Source organism: Centruroides vittatus, unplaced genomic scaffold, assembly GCF_030686945.1.
Source record: "Centruroides vittatus isolate TY-2023 unplaced genomic scaffold, ASM3068694v2 scaffold_3315, whole genome shotgun sequence".
Classification (NCBI taxonomy): Eukaryota; Metazoa; Arthropoda; class Arachnida; order Scorpiones; family Buthidae; genus Centruroides; species Centruroides vittatus.
Genome location: NW_027122703.1, coordinates 3,093,476 through 3,116,165, shown reverse-complemented (window position 1 = coordinate 3,116,165; position 22,690 = coordinate 3,093,476). Strand labels below are relative to the sequence as shown.

General features: G+C 29.1%; 1 protein-coding gene across 2 annotated transcripts; it reads right to left on the bottom strand.

Annotated features, from left to right (window-relative positions):
* Positions 1-245: 245 nt before the first annotated feature.
* Positions 246-22,000, bottom strand: LOC136988495 (uncharacterized). 2 transcript variants are annotated; one of them, XM_067286366.1, is made up of 4 exons: positions 21,814-22,000; positions 6,266-6,510; positions 4,540-4,599; positions 246-2,998 (listed from the first exon to the last, which is right to left on the bottom strand). In XM_067286366.1, the coding sequence occupies exon 4, from the start codon at positions 2,942-2,944 to the stop codon at positions 998-1,000; it is 1,947 nt and encodes a 648-aa protein (XP_067142467.1). In that variant the 5' UTR covers positions 2,945-2,998; positions 4,540-4,599; positions 6,266-6,510; positions 21,814-22,000; the 3' UTR covers positions 246-997. The 2 variants fall into 2 exon arrangements, with proteins under 2 accessions (XP_067142467.1, XP_067142468.1); XM_067286367.1 differs by lacking the exon at positions 21,814-22,000 and adding an exon at positions 9,368-9,389.
* Positions 22,001-22,690: the final 690 nt, after the last annotated feature.

The following is a 22,690-nucleotide window of genomic DNA, read 5'->3' as shown; positions in this document are numbered from 1 at the left end:
AATTAATTGTAATAATTTTAAATTATATATATTAAATTTAATTATTTAAATCGATAATTGTTATTTTCGACGCCAGATGGCTGCACGTACAAATTTTAAATTTAAAAGAAATGTGCTAATTGGTTAATTTAAAATAAAAAAAAAAAACACACAAATAATTTTTACTTTATGAATGAATACTATTATCACCCTCAACCCACCTTTTATTGTGCGTATCCGACCAAATACGAATAAAAAATAACAGATTAATGATCCAAAACATCCATTTAAAAAGATTAACAATAATACATTTCTTTTTTCTTTCTAAGAATAACTGACATGGTAGACATTTTAAATGGAAGATTTAGTTTTACAATATGAAAAATAGGCATCTGGAGCTACTTCTGGATAACAATTTCGTTATATTAATCCCCTTCCTTGTATAACCTTTTGACAATTTCAGATGCCAAACTTTCCCCCTTTCTTTTATCAATTTTAAGTGAGTAATTTCCATTTGTAGAAGAAAATCGATAAGAAATTTTGCTGTTGGTGTTGCAGGTTTTGACTAATGGATCGATGGATATGGTCCAAATTCATCTTCAAACAGCTACGTGCAGAGATTATCGATAAAACTGACCTTTCGAGGAAAGAAAAGAAAGAGAAAAGTGTGTAAAATAAAAATTTTCTGTAAAATTAAAAAAATATTTTTAATGGAAATCATTAACAATATATTTAAACTGTTTAAAAACCATAACTGATCTTGACTTTGCGAGAAATGAAATATCTCGATTATGCCACAGTTTACACTCGTAATTTTAGAGGTGTTCGAAGCATAAATTATATATATATATTCTTTTTAATCAACGCCACAAACACATTTTGGTTTTTTATTAAACATTTCATCAGTTCATCAACTGATATGATCCATTCGTGGTTCATAAATTGGTGAACTGAAATTATGCACGTTCGTCGGTTTATGAACGGATTTTTAGAGCGTTGTATCGGTTCATAAACTTAATTAAGGTTTGTAATTTTTACAATAACAGTATTTCCTGAGTTTTGCACTTTTTATACACTCTGACTGCTTTCCATATTTGTTAATACGACTGACTTCGTCTAGTACCTTATACGACTTCTCGTTCATGTCGTACCTAACTGTAGCTTCAAAAAATGCATTACCGGGTAAAGTGCTAACAGTTATTAAATAGTCGACTGGTCCAACAATTTTTTTACCGTAAACTACGTGACTATTGATGACATCGTGTTCGTGATGATCGAATCTTAACACCTGATCATTAGCCGAACCTAAATGAGCACCCACAATAGAAGATAAGGTTAAATTGAGACATTTATCACTATAGGAACTAGTCCATTCATTGAGGGTGTCCACTAAAGCATTAGCTGCACTGATAACACCGACGTCATTCACTGGAATGGGAATGTGGATTTGGCATGTACACCAATGTGGCTTGATAGCAGCATCCTCGCAACTTCTTTTCGAAGGAACTTCCTTGAGTAAACTGATCCCGTACGTTGTAGCGTTTTCAGGAAGATCATTTGGTAAATAAAGTAAATGTGTGATCGTGGCGTGTAAATCGAATGGTGTAGTTAAGCGACGTTCGTTTATATGCAAATTTTTAGCGTATTCTGGATATTTTTCGTAGAACCATTTAGGGAATATTAAAAACACAAATGGCATCCTCTCTTCAAATTTTCCAATGTAGGTTTTTCGAATATTACCGAATCGGATACCGTGATCACTGAAAAATAACACGAAAGTATTATTGAAGACTCCATTTTCGTGAAAGTGAGTTAATAATTCTTTAGATGGTAGATCAGCATAACCTGCAAGATTCAACTGATCGTGAGTCAATCTAGCTACGAACGTAAATGCAAAGTACGGCCGTTCAGCCATAGTTTCTACAAAGGTTTTTAAATAGTCAAACATTACTTTCATCTCCATTTTTGATTGAAAACAATGAGCTTTAGATTTTTTCCTCATTTCAGATCTTTCTACCGCTACAGAAAATGGTCGCAAATAATAATCAGCTGGTGGATTGCGGAATCCTCTTTTAACGTAATTAAAAGTAGCTATGTTTGGTGCATCTTCAGCCATCAAGGTGCGATATCCATGTTTGGCATAGAGTTTCCATATCAAATCGACGTGATCTAAGAAATCCTTCCTTCTACTTTCGTTCCAATAGTGAGATATGAAGTGACCAGATAAAAGTGGAACTATATTGGGAAATGTATTATCTCCTACTTTGTTATATCCGTGAAGTTCGATTGCGCCTAGTGTTTCACGTAAATATTTTAAAGTCCGGGGAAGATGTCGATAAAAATTAAGTTTGGATATGGAATCGATACCCAAAAGTATTATGTTAAACTTATTGGGCGAGGGAATGGGTGAGTCCTTCTCTAATTTACTTCTCTCTTCTTCCAGTTCTTCTTTGAGGGGAGTCAAAGGGATATATTCTGTATAAAACTCTCTCTCTTCGGTAGCACAACTGACTAAGATAAATTCTGATTTAACCGGCTGGTCAAATAATAATTGGCAAGAATCACCAATTTTGTACTTATCGTCGGTAGGTTCTTCGGGAGTACCAGGATTTCTCGTAATTGTCCTGAAATGACAAGTGATATTACTCGGAAACAATCCGTAATGCTCTAAAAGAATTCTTTCGTTAATTTTAATCACAGCATTTGGACGAATTGATAAAAACGACGGTCTGCCAGGGCAGAAAAACGGTTCCTCGTGTTTCTGGAAGAACTTTTTAACACTGGCTTCGAATGGATCCCACTTTGGAATTCGGCAGCCTCTGGTATCTATCAAAAAGCCATCCTTGTCAAAACTATGCCTAACATCGATCACCGGCTGTCTCATGAACAGATCTTGGGAGTAAGTAAAATAAAGCAAAAATGCGGCCAAACCAAAAGTTGCTATAATTAGAAAAGTTTTCTTCATTTTGTCCTTATGATTTCTTCAAGGACATCGTAGTCCTCAATCATTAAGATCGATCTAGAAATAAAATAAAACATTCAATAATTAATTTGTAACTCTATACATTAAAAGATAGACGAAAAAGTATAATATTTCTTTCATTAAAAGCTTCCGTTTGGATTTAATTAAAGCAAATGATAAATTATTGTCACGTTCTGTTTTGCCTTCCTTTACAGACTCGTCTCACGGAATTATATCACGAAACTGTACGCAGAAATCAAATGATCTTACACAGCAAAGCAGATGGTTAGCTTCACATATTTATATGAGATCTGTTATTACATTGCTAAGGTAATGTATATAACGGATAAACACCTATTTTGCTAAAAATATCATTTCATAAACTTATAACTGATGAAATTTCAACGTTGTAGCGGTCCGTTGGTTGATGCTTTAACCAATCAATATATTTATCACTATTTAATTCTCCTTAATTCATAAAAACAATACATTAATGCACTATTATTTAATAGCAATTGCTCGTCATTACTATAGGAAACTCGATACGAAACTTTTAATAAGAGATTATTTTAAAATTTATACTTACCTATGCAATTTACTACACTTTAAACAAATTTTTTAATGTTATAAATTAATATTATATACATATATATATATATATATATATATATATATTATTTATTTAAAACATCATATATAACTACATATAATCTATTAAGTGGCAATAGGATCTTGAAATTTTGGTAAATAGTCTGCTGAGTTTGGTTTAACAGGTAGAGGATCTAACAGTTTATTAAAGCCTAAAAATTAGTGTAATAAAGTAACTTAATTACTAATTTTTACAGAAATTAAGCAAAAAATCTCCATAATAAATCTCCTCTTCTGACTGATAACATTTTACTAATTTATATATGGTTTGAATGGTAGTTTATTGTCAAATATAATGCCTAAATCATTGATAGTTTCGGTGTATATACTTATGGCGAATAGATAAAGTTTAGTACGGAAAATTTTTATTAATAACAATTTTAAACATATTTACGTCTATTTGTATACGGATAATAATCAATTAATTTAATATCATGGGAGTAGGTTTTATATTTCAGTGAATGTAGAGTAACTCTATACTCTATAAAATGTAGAAAAGATCCCTCGAGGTAAGTTGGGTGTTGTGTTCAAAATTATTGATTATTTCGAATTGAGTTTGTAAGAGATTTGTTACTGTAGATGCATTTCGAGGACCGTAATGTTGTGAAGACTTTAAATTAGAGATAAAGGAGAATTAAATTAGTTTATACATACAAAGAATTCGAATATTTTAAGCATATTTTAAGTTAACTTAATCTATATGCATATAAAAATTCTACATATAATGAATATGTATGAGACTTAAATTTGTTTTAATTTTTTCCATGTATAATTAAATGTATTACTTACGAAAACTATGATTCAAGATGTGAAGAATGTATAATTTAGCGAATTTTAAATATATTTCTTTAATTAAAAAAATAATTTATACGTAAATAAATAATATACGTTACTACTTTTTTTCAAATTATTAATTAAAAGATATAAGAGAATTACAAGGTGTTACTTACCTATCAAGTATTAACTGTAGCATAAATCTATCTAGACCCATAATCTTCACATATAAAATACTGACAAAAATAAATTACGTATTAAATATAAGTATAAATTACAGAGATATAATATATATTTATAGCGTATTTAATGTTTAATGCAATATGTAAAGACGTTAATTCACTTGAGAACAGAGAGAAATCAATTAGAGTAGAAATTAATTTATATTTAAATCGTTATTTTTACAAGAAAAATCAGACAAATCAGCAAGAATTAAAGTAATGATTTTGTAAATGTACAGAGAGACTTTTCTCTTTAATATTTTATGGCTTTAAATGAGTGAAATTCACCTGATACCCAGTAAAAGAAATAAGTTAAAATACAATATTTATATTTGTTTAAATCATTATATTTACAGAAAAATTCGAGAAATATTTAAAAGAAAATTCTATAATTGTATAGGAAGGAATGATGAGATTTTCTCCTTAATATTTTGTGGCCTTGAAGGAGTGCATACATCTCGGGGGTAAGTGTCAACGTACAAGGATTGCTGAAATATCGATCGATTCTCTCTTGACTAATGAATTTCCTAAGCTAAAAATGGCAATTTCATGATGTTTCCGAATATTGTAATTCGAAATTGTTATATAAATTTTATTCTTATAACATGTAATACTAAAATTAATTATTAAATACAAAAGTAAAAATATGTGTTATTAATTATGTCATTTGTTTTTCAGTTTGTTACCGTGTTGAAATGCTTCAACAACACGCGAGAAAAATAAAGACACGTAACAGAAATTATATAATAATAATACCAATTTTATTGCTATTTTCAGCGTATGAACAAATTCAAAATTTAAAAATTAATGGTTAAGGACCCCTTTTTTTTAAATGCATTAATAAACTACAGTAATTATTTACTTGAAAGTAATTAAATAATTGCTTATAACAACACTGAAATACTGAACGTATAGCTGTTTTGTTTTTGTTTCTAGTTGATACTGTATTTTCATTTATGTAAAAGAAATCATCTTAGGATAAAAATGCATTATAAATTAATTCCATTTTGTACATAATTAAATCACTCTTAAAAAATGTATATTGAAATTTCTATATTAAAATAATATAAACCTATTTTTTCTTCTGTTAAAATGATTTAAATTATCGTTTTATTGATAAAATTACAGGGGGAAAAAAGACATTCATGTACTTTTACAAAGTAATAAACTTCATTATTATTTTATATTTACATATTGTATATAAATTAATAACGAAATTACATTTCCATATATTCAATTTCCGAGTAAATATTTTATAATTACATAATTTAAATAGTTATTTTCGATTCGGACAGACATACGATCGTGCACATTTAAAATCGGATGTGAGAAGAAAATAGCACATTTTTAAGCATCCTGCGATATTATTATAAATGTTTACGGGAAATGAAATTATATTGAATAGAAAATACAATAGTGTTTCCTTAGAAATTAAATAATAAAGCACTTAAAATTTATTTAAATTTAAAGACTGGGGGTTAAACTAATACGTAAATATGATGAAAAATAATCAATAAACTATCGAAAGATTAAACGGTAACGTAGACGAATGTAAAAAGAGCTGCGGGTTCGAGCCAATTGCTTAATATTTACTAAATCTTGTATATGTCTAAGCTAAATAGTTATTAGAGGAATTAAACGTTACTTATATTGCTTACTAACCAGTGAAAATCTCACTCACCTCCATTGTTCTGAAGTATGGATAGTGGACATGGCTGTGCAGAACAATCGATAAGAACAGTTCCACCCCTTTCCGGCCCTCCCTGCGGTTGCTACAGCAACTGTACGTTTCTACTGCGATCATTTCTGAAGACGTGTCCTCTAAGCGGCTTGACATTAAAGCAGTTCATGCTGATCTTGAGGTATCATTCATCCCTAGTATGGTTTTTTAAGTCAACCGCATCTTCCTTATTTCATCTTCTTAACCTTTCATTATAATAATAATTAAATCAATTTGAACCGTAACTTACACTAAGAATAAAATGCAATTTAATTGTTAAACACGCTTCATTTATTGTTAGAGAATGCGTTAAATATGCATATTTTTTTAACGTAAAAATACCTCCTATTGCCATCTAGCGAGTAACATTAAAGTTAAATAAGGATAAAACACTGAAATAATTTCGAATTTTATATTTAATTCATCCTCAGAATGATTTATTACACGGATTTCTTATCACAGAATTAAATTTTTCGACTTAAATATTAACACGAAACGTTTGCATAATTTTAAAAAAAAAGTTAGCATTAAATGAAATACTTATCCAAGCTACATTTAATTCTAATTAAAAGTTGCAAAGATCAAACATAATGTTAATCTTTGATATTTAATAACAAGGAGTACGTTCTCACCCTTTGCGCCGACTTGTCTTCTATTATGTTGCAACGAAAACGTTTAAATTTAGAGCGAATTATAAATAACTTGAGGACCAATTTTGGCAAGAAGCAATGACACCTGCCATAAGCTTTGATGAATTTAAAAATTATATATATATATATGTATATATTTTTTAACAATGCCCTCGAGATACCTAACATAGAATCTATTATACATTACTTAAGTATAAATGAATACATTATCCTTAAGGATTTTTAATATATAATAATTTATATAGACATAATTTGTATTTAAGACTGTATAGAATCGATACGAAGTTAAAATTTGACACTGTTTACACTTCCTTGTTTTTGAAGTACGTCATAAACAATGTACAATCGATATCATTATACACGAATCTCCCAGTTTTCTGTGATTTCTGATCATGAAAAGCGGTGCATCTTATAAGAATATAAATATTAATCTAATTAAAATATTATTATTATTACCGAAATTTCATTTTTTTCGTCCTCCTCGACACATTTCGAGTTAGGGTTTGGGTTACATAATGTAAAACTGAAAAAACACATCCTTTTTTTAATTTAGAGTTTCCTTGTTCATTATCACAATAAAAAATACAAGGAAATTGAAGAAGTACTTCATTACTGATTGCCCTTTTCGTATTAACTAGTTAATACTTCAAAACTTTCTTGGAAATTTTAAGGTTGCGTTATATTCAGCGTGACTTTTGGACTTTAGAATGCTCGAGTTACAAAATTTAAGTGTTTTGGTATGTAAATTATGTTTTCGTTGGCCGCTTTTGTAATGTTTTAACTGTTTTCTAAGAAGATAAAACACAAAACAATTATAAATTACGGTAGAAGTTCGTTAATCCGACACCAACGAAATCTGAGTGATGCTGGGTTTCCGGATGTTTTTCTAATTATGTAAATTTCCATAAGTGGGTGGACATTGCCTTAATTTTCTTACCAGTGCACGCTGCCGTATGCTTCCGATTTGTTTACGTACGCTCTTTAATCCGAATATGATACAATGCGTGTTAAAATTGATTTAAAAACCTGCTGAAACGTTAATGAACACAATATTTACGATAATTTGTGTGCTTATAATATTTATTTTCTAGGCATCTACTGTATTTCTGCCCAAACTTCAGCGTAGTGTCTAAATAACTTCCGATTGGGTAAATACCAGACATTTCGGATTATCAAACGTTCGATTAACGGTTTTTACTGTAAATACACTGCAATATATAGAACTGATTATATGTAAAATTAGCATCGTATAGCTTTTATTTACAGTACAAAACTTTGTTTTATTATTATAAAATATGTTACACGTTTTAATTATCCGTTAAGTAAATTATCTCTATATAGATCTAAACTATTCGCACGTCATTTAAAAATGATATTTTTTAAATTATTAAAATCTAAATTGATTAACTTCAATGATAATTTAAGCTTGTAAAATCCGGAATCCGTTGGCTCGTAGCCATCTTGACTACGCGCGAATCTTAAAACAAAGAAAAAAGTAAAACAATAGTTTAGTAGGTCACGACAAACTGTTATTCACGTTACTATACATGCCAGACCTCTCGAATGTAGAGAGGCGAGAGCCATTTAGCACATTAAGTTCTTCAGTATATATTTTTAAAAAAATTGTATTAACTTATGCTTTTAAATAATAAAAAAGTCTACAAGAAAAGCAAAGGAATATGTAACAGATGAGGTTTCCGTTAATACGAGATTGGAGTGAAATAACGACACTGTCCCTTTATTAGGGCCTTTTTTCATCTCATTTTTAGATTCTTTCCGCTCTTCCAATAATAAAAGGGCCTTTTAAACAGGGCCAAGATCAGGTTCACAATAAGGAATGATAATGAAACGTGAAATCTGATCACAAATTTCTAAGTGTATAACAAATCTATTGTGCATAAATTGTACAAATTACCCTACATTTAATTCCATATTGAATTCGAACTGGGATTTCTTCTTACAGTAACTAGAAATTCAAGATCAAATTTGTGATTGGCAATTCAATTCATTGCGAGAAGATAATAAATCATTTGTTTATCTCCATCATCCTGCTGTTCTTGTAAATAATTGCGATTTGATTCGAATGCAAAACACTTGAATTAATTTGGAAAAATCTACTAGCTCACTTTTTTCTGTAAAAACCGGCCGAATCTGGTTTGAATCCAAAAATTAGTTAGAAAATCACGACAACAATCAGAAATTCTGATTTGACAGACAAAAGTATCCAGATATGACTATATAATTTAGAATTATAAAGGTGTAGAGTTTACATTTCAAACAATATATACGATCCTATGATACAATGCTATCAATGCAACAGAAATACTTTTAGTGGAATGTTTCTAAGTTATTTTTATTACTACAAAAATAAAAAAGACGAGAATTATTTTTGAAAGGAATGTAATATACATACCGCACTTCTCCATAAATAAATTTCGTGATAAATCATTTATTCTTTCTTACTGAACAAATCTGTATATGTATACACGTATTACATAGAAATCTTATATCAATACTAACTTGTAAACAGTAAATTAAGACGTTATTATGAAGCAAGTTTATTATACCGATTCAAACAAAACACAGTAATAAAAACAGTAAGAAATTTCCAGTATATTTATGTACCTATAAAAATATTTTGATAAACTCTTGTAACAATAAACTGTTTAAAAAAATACTTGCGTATAATCTGAATGTGTTTAGCCGTGTCTCATCGCTGATTCATACTGAAAAGATTAGTATTTGTCATTCTATTATTTTCACTTATCAAAAATGTAAATCATTACAAATCTTGAAAAAATATACTATTTTCATAACGGAAAAAATGCTTGTTATCATTTAGAAAATGTTAACAAATACTTTGCATTTTTCGAATTCGAATGGCATCGAGTATGCTTTTGCCTTTTTAAATCTGTACAAAAATTTCTAGAGACGTATAAAATAAGTTTAGGTTTTGCTTTTATATTAGAACAAGATGTGAGTTTATATTGCCAATATTAATTGATGGAATTAGATACATCAGAAAGTACACTATTATATATATTTTTTTAAATTAATTTTATCTGTTTTCGCTCTGAGGATATTAGTAGGACTTTTTCTCGTGTCCATTGCGGTCATAGGTTGATTCTGGTGAGGTCATAGGTCATAGATTCTGACTAACGCCGGAATCTTGACGCTATAAATGTCCGTAATCTTACACCATACATTTCTTTAAAGCGGCATGCCTTAAGACCGTTTTCACGTTCATCTTAAGTTCGACCATACCTATAATGGAGAGTAAGACTGGAAGATGGAGACCTAATAAATTCGGATCAGATCATCCATAAAAATTTGTGATGTTACTTCCAGAATTCTATTCTGTGTACCCAGAATGGTAAGTCGAAGTCTTACTGCCTGTCATTCGGACGCCTTTTATGAAATACAGTAATTCTCTTTTCTTGTTTGTACTATTTAATAATACACGGAAAAATTAATTTTCCTATCTTTTCTGACGTTTATTACATCGGGAAAAAAATGTGGTTAAACGAAAATTTAAAGAACATTATACAATCATTATGCAAACTAGTGTAATGAATTTGAATACTGGTGTAATACCAGCGGAATGCTGGGATAGCTTGATCGGATATAACAAATGTAAACGTGATGTTCACCGTATGGGTGATGTTTCTATTACTAATGACTAATTTGTACCAAGACCCTTTTGTGAAAATCCCTACTGAAGAGGCCGATAACGACGAAATGCATTTGGGGTAACGTAAACTAAATAAAAAAAACTTCTCTCTCAAAGTTAACCTGTTGTCTTTAATTTTTTTAGTCCTAGCTCTAGTTCAATTTTAAGTAAATAGATTAGAGTTTTGTGAGTTCTCAGCCTCCGTACGTCAGAAAAGATTGGGAAATTAATTTTTCCGTGTATTATTAAATAGTACAAACAGGAAAAGACCGATTATCTGACTCCATCGGTTTTAAGATAAAAAATTATTTCGTAAAAACTCTTATCTTTTAAAGTATTTTTATTACAGTAATTCTCACATATTTGGACCTATCAAAGGCAACCGATCTTACCTTTCCATACTGCAGTGTGTACAGTTTTTAATTTTTTATCAACATTGCCTTGAAGTTACAAAACGACCTACAAATTTAACTGAAAACGTTACCAAACATCAATATTATTGTTAATTGTCTACTTGGACTTTACTTATTAATAGGACTTTAAACACCAGTATAAAGATTGGCACAGTAATAAGAGTTAGTTCAGGAAAGCAAATTTATTACTACAAGGAAATTATTACAAGGAAAGTAGAAATTATTACTATAGGTGATATAATAAAGAAATTTTGTTTTTTTCTGAACTATCATTACTGTGCCAATCTTTAAACACCAGTATAAAGTCCTATTAATAAGTAAAGTCCAAGTAGACAATTAACAATAATAATAGAATTTAAGGACAGTAAGGCTTTTACAGTTACCAAACATCCTTTATTCCAATGTAAGAACTATAATAAGCAAATTTAAATATAATTTTTCATGATTTCTCTTAATTTAATGGGCCATATATTCATCTTATTTCACTATTGCAATATTTAAAAAATTAAATAATCATTTCCTAATAGATGTTTGCCTTAACGATTGCCCAGAACTATAACCTTAAATTAAGATGAAACCATTTTAAGTTACATTAAACCTATTTTAAGATAGAATCAATTTACATTTACAAAAATTACAAACCACAAGACATTAATCGTCGTGCTCACCAATTGAAATTCGATGGTTAATAATAGAATGACGGGAACCAATGATGATGAATTTATAATACACGAAGAAGCGCCTTCTATCATCAATTATTTGAAATAACGGTTTTTACAAAAAAATAACGGACAAAAAAAACCGCTATTTGTCCGTTATTATTTTAAACTTCGGGCTGTTCGAAATTATGACGTCATCTTTCCGTGTTTAAAATTTCACATACCGGGTTTAAAAGATTCTGATCGGGATTCGAATCCCTGAAGTATCATCCGCTCATTCTATATAATTTATAGACAACGGTATAAAAGAATTAGGATAAACATTGGTAAATTCGTGATAAAATTAAGCCTTTAGAGGGATCCTTTAGCCTGTATATTTGGCTGCAATTTGAAAAATTGTAGACCTATAAATGCCTACTGTCGTTTGTTTGTCTGTCCTTCCTTAATCACGAGAACAGGGTTGAACAGATGAGAGACGAAACAAGATATGCAAGGCTTAGGGGGTAGAAAGCACCAATTAATTATATAATAAGTTCCGATGAAAACCGGAAGTCACGTTATTTCAATTCGAAATTTTTCCCCTGAAAGGAGTTAGGTAGATGACTCAATTGCTAACAGGAAAAGTATGATGTGCAAGATCTTGATAACAGGAAAAATATGACGTACAGGAGCAAGCCACTACTAATTTGGAGAGAATAGGCCTATATTTTAAATTAAATAAATTAAAAAGGGTAAACTGAAAATTTCGTGATACTATGTACTTAGTGTAGCAGGAAAAAACAACCGGGCCCTTGATTAGCATCCCGTCAGATGTTTATTATAGAAACACTTTTTTGTTCCAGCCATAAATATCTGACAGGATTTGTTATTTTATTTATTTACAAAGCAAAGCCTTTTGTAAATAAATAACAAACCATATAAAGGCGATGCGCTCTCGAACGAACAATAAATAACAACCCCGAATCAAAATAAACAAGAAAAAAGGATAAACATTACATAAGAAATAAAAATATACAATCGTTTTATAACAATAGAAGTAATATTGATACATAAAATAAAATTGCAAAGTGTGATTTAAAATTGGTTATGCTTAAATGAAGACATTCCTCAACGAGATGGACAGAGGTGGCGATCTTACAGAAGAATCCAGATTTAATCTATAATACAGTTGATGTTTTCTTGATCTGTTGTGGTTATGAATTCTGAGATTGATAAAGTTTGAGAAAATGAAACCATTATAATATTTGTAATATAGATTCTTTTATAAAAATCGGGTAAACTAAGTTCACGTATTATTATTTTCCGAGATGTGTAAGTTATTTAATTTATTGATTAGTATAAATGTTTTGAATATTTCTACTACTATTCTATTGTGTTTGACTTACACATAACCATAAGAAAATAATAGCAAGTAATAAAAGGTAAAAATATGATTAATTTTAAAAAGCGTGTGACAATTCCTTTCTTTTTATATAACTTTCTTTCTGGACCTCAAGAACTCCAGAGAATTTACCATGTAAATTATCTATATTCGTCTAAATTAGATACATTTGAATAATAATTAACTTATTAGACATTTGCAATATCGTTAATTCGTATCGAAGTTTGCTTTAATTCGTGTATTGTTCGTGTACAGTACACTAGACTCGCTTTACGACCTATCGACGTTAAGCAAGCCGTTTTTTATTCATAAACTGTGTGATAAATTAACATTATTTCCACGGAAAAGCAATTTTATCGCACATAATACTTCATAGCAACAATATAGAAACCACAATAGGTTTTTACATATCTCTGTTTAGTATTATGCAAGCCAGATGTTTTATTAGTCGTGAAGCAGTCTACTATATTTTATTTAAAATTACAGTAGAGCGTCGATAAGTGGAACGTCGGTAAGTGGAATGGCCGGAAAGTGGAACGATTTTCAGTCGGACTGTGTCGTGCTGAATCGAATGTTTTTGATACTAAATTTACTTCTAAAGTATAATTTTCATGTTTTTTATATTCTTTAATATATTTATTTTGTTTGTACAAAATGCATAAATAATTTTTAACGATACGATAGCCTCGATGATTATTATAAAAATTTTCGTTAGGCTTAAAATCGACGAAAATTCAACACGAAGCGACACGCAACGGAGAAAAATTCAACAGGAAGCGATACGCAACGGAGAAAAATTTGAACATCGGACAGGTTAATGTATTTTTTCGTACAAAGTCGGAAACTGGAACAAATCATTAACTGGAAGGACCCCAGTCCCCAATTGGTTCCACTTTTCGACGCTCTACTGTACTCATAAATTTTTAATATAATTTTAAATTTTATTTAAATATTAATTATTTTGTTTTTCTTAAATATACTTTTATTACAGCGTTGTTTTACATACAGACGTGACACAGAAATATAGAAACATTTTGTATACATAAGGTATACATTTAAATTATTACCAAAGAGTTTCAAGTGTTTTTATGAGAAATATTATATATAAACAGAGTTTCAATTTAAATATTTCCAATTACTTTTTTCTGTTTAGCAGTTATTAGCTGAACATTTTAGTTCTGTACATGTGTAAACTTCAACTTTCGCGCTGTGACCATTAAGGTCTTTTTTCTATATCATAAATTAGGCCAGACGTCTGGGTAATGAGAAAGACTACTCGATACATTCAATATAGACCAGAGATCACCCTAAAAATACTTGAGACTGCAGACTGGATTCGAATCCGGTCCCCCACAGTGATATCACTTCACCATCGGGTAGGCTCATCCATTTACAGGCTCGTCCATCTAGCCGTTTTATTTACAATAGCTTTACGTATTGTGAACTGAAACCTGAAGAACGTTCGCGACGACGAACCAAAGTTAATTAATCACTTAACTGAACAATCAGGATAATGCAACTTTGATATTATTTAATATTTTTGATAATATAAAGTTAAAAAATATTAGGAACATCTTGATTTAATAGCAATTGAAGTATTTTCTGATGTAAATTAATATACCATTAATTTATTTTTATCATTTTTCAAGATGTTTCCATATGTAAACAGTTTCTATAAGAAGAAAAATCGATATGATATTTTTAAATTAATGAAACAAATGTATTCTATTTATAGAAATATATTAAATTATTTACAAAATAGTTAAATCTTATTTATAAATATTTAATGCCACTATTTATGTTAAAAAACTACAAATTGACGTAATTAAAAGCTACGACATTTGATAAAGAAAAATATCTAAAATTAAGTGAGTTTAATATATCTTCATTTATTTTTTTAGCATTTTCCTAGATCATAAATGGTGAACCCGCAGCCTTCAGGCCCTATGCAACCTTTGTGACTTCCAGTGTGGCCTTATAAAAGAAAAAGAAAAAAAAATTAATTTGGAGTTATGAAAGTATTTTTCCTGTTCTTTTTTCAATAAAGACATCTATTTAAACACCATTTATATATATATATATTTTGATGCATATATACTTATGCAACCTGCTGTGAGGTTGCATGGGGTAATTGTAAATTTTGCCACTGTTATTGTACAATATAATTTGAAAATCTGAGGTAGAGTCTTTAAAAATACATAAGGTGATTTCTCTATGAAGTCTTTTATTATGGCCTTATTCTTGTATTTAAAATCCTTTTGTTGTTGTTATTATTATAAATTTTTTCTTGTTTTTGTTTCAGTTTTGAAATATCATCTACAAAAGAACGTGCTGCCATCATTGCTGAGATTTTGTGCCATATTTTTGTATTAATTATTAGGATTTTTATCTTCCTATTTTAGCTGTACCGTAAAATTGCAAAATTTGGCATTTACAATAACCCCATACCAAAAACAGAGGTATTGTAAATAGTACTTATAAATAAAAATCTGACATTATATCAGATATCAATGGGTTAATCCCTAGTGAGATATACTATTTTCTACCCAGCTTCTTCGCTAAATCTCTGTTAAATAGGTACAGATTATGGTGTGTAAAATACCGATATTGTCAATTTCTGGTAAATTAACAAAAAAAATTCTCATATTACCGGTTTCACCGATTTTTAAATGCACTTTTTTTTTGGTTATCGATGTAAATACTGCATTTACATCGACACTATCAAATAGCAAGTATAATACATCAAAAGCTTGCAGGCAAACACAAACTACTACACAACCAGCAATCATACTACAACTACACACCTCAGTCATAGAAAACAACAAACAAATTATACTACGACTGAGCTATAATCACAGGCAAAACAATATATCACAGCATACCAGACATTACATTCATTGCCAAACAAAACAAAATCACATAGACATTTTTGTGATGGTGAGTGAGTGGAACAATAAATATATATATTGAAAAATTAGTAGGTCCAAATACTCAAAACTCGCCTGTTTTATCCATAAATATTCAAAACCGGCATTTACAGTATATACGTGTTTCCACATCATAGTACAGATGCCAAGTCATTAGACCTTATCTCAAAATCTTGTCAATTTATCGTATAAAGATATTTGATAATATACTATTAATTATATTAAAATAATATATGTTTACTTGAAGATAAGTAATATAGTTTAAGATATTTAAATAACAGAACATTACAAAATGGTTTCGAAATCAATTAACTTACTTAAATACAAAATAAAAAGAACTCTTGGAATGTATCAATAGAATGGCGAGATAATTTCTCGATTTTAAACATGAAAAACATTAGATTTAATATATTGTAAATTACACCAGCCGGATAACCGAGGTATGACACCCGGATTCGGACATAAAACTTTATCAGGCAGATAGGAAAATTAATAGAAACTCTATCGAATAATAGGATTCAACGGTTACATTAAATAATTAAAGATTGCAAATACAAACACTCGAGTTTACATAAAATCGAGTAGTCCAAGTTCCAGAGGCTAAAAAAACAGGATGGTTGATCACTGGAATTTTATAAATATCTGCTTATTTTTAAATAATGAACAGTACGTTTAAAAATATTCATTTAAATATTATAAATCACATTTAACGAATACAACTGTAATTTTAATTTTACGGTTATCTAACTATCGAACTTAGAGCAGCATTTATATCAGATTAACCAGGATAAAAGAAAAATTACGTTATATTAAAGGCCACACAACATTTAATCAAATTGCCTAGAGGGTAACTGAAAAATCTGTAACTTCCAAGGCCTCGTTTAGTGCCTGGTGTCATAAGCCTGTCTTCATTACTCCACGTAGGTTGCCTGGTTCTTTTTCAATAAAGATATATATGTAAATACAATTTATGTATATTTTCTGTACAGATCCTGCTATACGTGTGGCCTTATAAGGTGCCTCTAAAATAAGACATAAGGCCTTGCGATTGTAAAAGGTTACCCACCTCTGACCTAGACAGATCGAGTACAGCGATGTACTGTACATTTACATTCATCTAGATCAGTGGTGTCCCGAGCCAAATCCACTACAAAAGACTGTCACACTAACGTATTTGACATATCACTTACATGATAGAAATAGGCCTAATTTTTGTAAAATAATATTTGTGGGATCCACCAATTAAAAAGTTCGGGCACCACTGATCTACATGGCTTTCAGACTTTGAAACTTGGGTGTAAACTTCATTACTCTTTATTAAATTCTTACTAAATTCTTTTGTGAAACAGACATCTATATTTCATATTACATATTAATTTATATACCGTATATCGATTTATTAATAATAGGTCATTTTATAGCGTGCGGATATTGCTCTCGGAAACATAATAATATAATCAATACGTATATAAATAGTGAGCATATATATATACAGTATATATTATCCCTAAAAGGAATGATCTATTTATTGACTACTCTATAGTTTTAGCATGTCTTTAAATATTAATGCGTAACGAAAATTATAACCGTCATTGATAAATGTAATAATTGATCTAACGAAAATAACAACTTCAAATTATTTAAACATATAAAAACAATTAGTCTATAAAGTCAATTTTAAAAAAACACGTTTTTTTCCTATAGAATATTAAACTTGTTTTTCAGCATAAAAGATACGAACCATTTATTGGAATAATGTATACAAATCATACATAAAATTATACTTTCTAAAGTGTAGATACACATTTATCAATATATCCCAAGTTTTCTATAAATTCTTAACGTTATAATAGTTAACGTCCTGTTTATTTTAGATTTATATTTTATAAATGAATGAAGAAAAAAGAAAAAGTTTCCATCACCAGCGATTATTTGTTGATAAGCAGATAATGCGTACGGTCTGTAATTATTAATCGCCACTTACGTAGTAATTAATGTATAATGTTCACTTCCTTCTTAGACGACGCGGAATGTCTTATCATTTATACCTGCTTTGTATAGTTTTGGATTACGTAAACACTAGAAACTCTTAAAATCATATTATTATTATTTGATTTTTTTTAAAAGTTCTTCAATATCCCTGTTATTTTTCACTATTTTAAACATTCCTATATCATCATAAAAGTGTTCTATACACTATTGTTTCCAGATTTTTTAGATATTCAAAATGTTTCTGAAGAAGAAGTTTATCTTGTTTTCAATACACGAAACCGAAATAGAATATACAAATATTAAAACAATAGAATTCGATAAAGCAAATAATTACTTCGTATAGTAAAATATAGACGTTTCCGATGTTCTCCCATTCTAGTTGATCCTATTGTAGATAAACCCGACCTTATACACATAATTGCGACGGGCCTTATTAGGCCCGGTCTACATCGTCTTGTTGAATCGCGTAAGTGTTCCATTACATTATAATTACATCAACGAACATTGTATCATCATGTTAGTTGACAGATGCATAGAGTAGCCTGTTGCAATTGCTTGTAACCTAGAGTCGTAGCTACTAAGTCCCCTCAGCTTAGTCAACAGTCCTATGCAGTATATAATTTCATTTTTCTCGCATAAACTTAGGCGACAGTTCCTGTTTTTACAGTAGGACTGTAGCTAATGGGCCTAGTGCTGAATGGAAAACGGAAAAATACAAGTCAAAATTTTGTTTTCTCCTCTATTCCTCGATGTATTCCTGGTGACTGTAGCAATTAAATTTCTTGAGTTGTCCACCGCGTTAACTCGCGCGGATCTCTCAAACCCCATTATTTATTCTGAAATTGTACAATTATGGACGTCAGAAACTACGATCGTATCTTTTATTTCCACAGTTTGTCTTGTTTCTAATGTTGTAAAATACTTGTTTTCTGTAATTTGATCCGAAAAAGTAAAAATATAAACGTTTCAAATTTCATTTAGCTGTAAATGCCTCAGGTTTCGTGGACAGAGATCAAATTTGTAATTGGAACTAGATATGTTGTCTTTATGATTAAGGAAAAAACCCTCCATTTCTTTAAAGGAAGATTAAATGCTTCAAATGACAACAACTTTCTTTTCTTTTATCCACAATCATCTTTTTTTAGGGCTGCAATTTGAAAAAATTGTGAATCTAAATTCCCACTGTCTGTCTGTCCTGCCTTAAACTCGTAAATGAAGATAGATAGATGAAAATAGAGACCAAATATAAAAAGACTAGGGGCAGGAGGCCCCGATTAACTATATACGAACTTCTAGTTTGAATCGGAAGTCACATTATTTCAATTCAAAAATTTTCTCCTGAACGGAGATGATCGGCACGACTCCATTGCTAACAGCAAAAGTATGATGTACGGAGGCAAAACACTACTAAAATTGAGAGCATTTTGTATTTAAACCCGGCACTGTGACAATGCCACAATAAATAACTGCTCGTCTTTAACATAAAAATAATCATTTCTGGCAAAAATGACTGTTATATTTAAATATTTTATGCGATATGGTCACGCCATTATAAAACGTCGATTAATTATCTTAATTGAAAAATCAATATCGCTTGAAACATTACAGAAAGGATTAAAACTGTATCAAACAAATGCATCTGACGCGATGTGTAACTAACAGTGTTGCAAAATAACAAAAATTTTACGATTTTAACTGTTTGCATTATCAAAATTAATTTTTTTTTCTTTTTTAATTTTTGTCACGTCGCGTTGTCGCACGCAACACGGCTGCTCCCATTTAAAAAATTACTTAAAACTCGGCACGCATTGTCGCTTTGCGTTTTTATTGTGTAGCGATGAAGAAGTAACAGAGAAACAGATGCAAAATATAAGGAATGGTGTTGTAAATTACTATTGTGTCGCGCTGCACTCGTGTGATTTCACAATGTTTCAAATAACTTCACATTTCGATCGAAAATCGAAAAATTAATTGAATTTATATATGAAACTACTAAAAACATATTGACACAAACATAAAATAAGATTCACAGCTGCAAGTGAAGCCACGCTTTCCACAGTAAGCGATTGTCACAAGTGCAACGTCCACGACGTTTTCCTGTAATGGACAATGGGCAAATATCTATTGAAATAAAAATACTTTTTATTTCAATAAATATTTATGCAAATAATAATAAAAATTGTTTGCATATTGATAGAAATGCAAAATTTGGAAGCCTGTGATGGTGGGAAAGAGTCTGACCACCACGCTACTCCAGCAACTCCATATTAATACATTTAATTATAAATAACTAAATTAATGCAAAAAAATTAGAAAATATTTAAATACAAGTACGTTAATGCGAATATTAATATAAAGAAATAAAATAATTTATTTAAAATATTCATTTGACTATTTATTTGAACACCCCTTTGTAACAATATAAAATTTAAGTTTCAACAGTTCAAATTAAATTTTAGATATTTGCATGCAGAAAATGGTCACTGATGAGCCTAAACAACGTTAATAATCGAGCATAATAAAGTAATGTAGTATTGTAGGCTTAATTAATTGTCATGAATACACACTACAAAACACGAAGATTGAATATCTCTAGTAAACTATACAATCAAGGCAATTTTTTACTAACATTTTGTCAAATTACAAAATTCTAACGATTTTATAAATACATTTGTGCAGGTTTTTAACGAAATAAATAACGAAAAAACAGCAACTACTAATCAAATAACATGCGGAAGTCTAATTACAGGGAAGATAAAAATCCCCGCTCCTGCTATAGCCTATAATAGCATACAGTAGCCTACAAACTAAATGCTCTGTTGCGATTTATTATTTTTGATATTAAAATAAACTAATTCGTCAAAACTGTAAATTTTTATTTAAAAATTCTTAAAAAAACAATTATATACGTTTATATTTATGTTATTTCTCAATATTAATATTTCAATTCGAATTTTACTTACTCATTCTTTTCCTTTCCTATTTTTAAGAATCAGTTTTATCTTAATATAAAAAAATATGCTAAAATAAATTAGTTATTTTCAGAATGTTTAATATCAAAGTACAGTAAGGGTTATGTAATTAATCAAACAGTGAAAGGACTACGATGTTCCAATCTAGGTATTGCTAATAGTTCAATGGAATAGTATGGGTGTTGGCAGGAAGATGTGTAAATGCTATGTTTATGCTGATTGGTTTGCATAGCACTTAAAATTAAAAAATCAGTTTTATTTTAAATAGAATTTATACAGAATATTTGATTCTATTTATATTAAATAGAATCAAATATGAGGTAAATTGATTTTATTCAATAGGTAAGATTACAATATTAGTGTATTTATGATAATATTCAATCTGTGATGTGTAAAATTATTATTTTGTAACTTAAGTAAACAATGAAGTGGTCAGAGCAACTTTGCCCCTAAAAAATTTGAATAGAACATGATGTAATTTATAAATGCTAAGATATTCACAATATAACTAATAGCAAGCATTAAATAATTTAGATTCTGATTTTAGAATAAATTCTTAAATGAATAAAATTTTAAATGTATAGTAAATAATGTGAATGTAGTAACATTCACACCTACTCTAAAAGGCTGGAGATAAATAAAAACAAAACGTTTTTTTTTTTTTTCTTGGGACCTTGATCACAAGCTTTGCCTAAGGCCAAAAATATTCTTAGTTCAACACTGGCTATATGCTAAATTAAATGCATCTTGGATAAAAGGGGAAAAAAACTGATAAATTCTATTTTTATTATTAGATGATTCAGAAAAAAGTTGTTTAATTAAATAGATATAAAAACATTACATACCAAGACTATTTCCGTTTAATCGTTGTTTAATCGTGGCAAAAACAGTAATAACTAGACTTAAACACACACACGTACTTCCAAATTAGTTAAATTGTATATATATATAAATCAAGGTCTGACATACAATAACCCTTATGACTATTAAGAAAATCAAATAATTCATGGAGCGTTAAAGAAACTAAAAATAATATTAATCACAATCATTACAATCATCTTTTATTATAATCAAATGGCAAAATAATAATTAAAATCTGGGAAAGTAATAAAAATATTTTAATGTATTAAGTTATAAAAATTTGCAATAATACTACTTTATATACATATTATAAGCAGTAATTATTTTCAAAATATCTTTCGCATTTAATAATAAATAAAGTATTTTTTAATGTGCAATAAAATATTTTGGTATAAATAAATTGAAAAAACATTTTATTTAATGGAATATTAAGATTCTTAAAACAGAAATTTATAAAAAATTATAGAATATAAATTAGATATTCGTGTTTTTCGTATAATTAATTATGTCTGTGGCATGTAAACAATGTTAAAATCGATTGGTTAAATATCAGAAAGCATGTGATAAGGGTTTTATATTATATGAATTTTACTAAAGGAATCTTGCAGGTCATGCTTGTCTAGTTTCTTTCACCTAAAGCTTCCAATAAACTACATAAAACTGATTAATAATAGCAAAACTTCCAATCAGTAGATCCAGATTCCGTTAAGATATTAAATTATATCTTTGAATTCTGCCAAAAAGAAGAAAATTTTGTAAAACTCTCAAATTATAAAAGTTAATTTAACAGTGTTATTTAAATTTAATATTTTATTTTAGTAAAATATTAAAATGAATATAAAATCAAGGCTTGCAATGCTA

Bases quoted from the DNA above. Each gene is read 5' to 3' on its own strand.
- LOC136988495 (XM_067286366.1), bottom strand. From the start codon at position 2,944: ATGAAGAAAACTTTTCTAATTATAGCAACTTTTGGTTTGGCCGCATTT.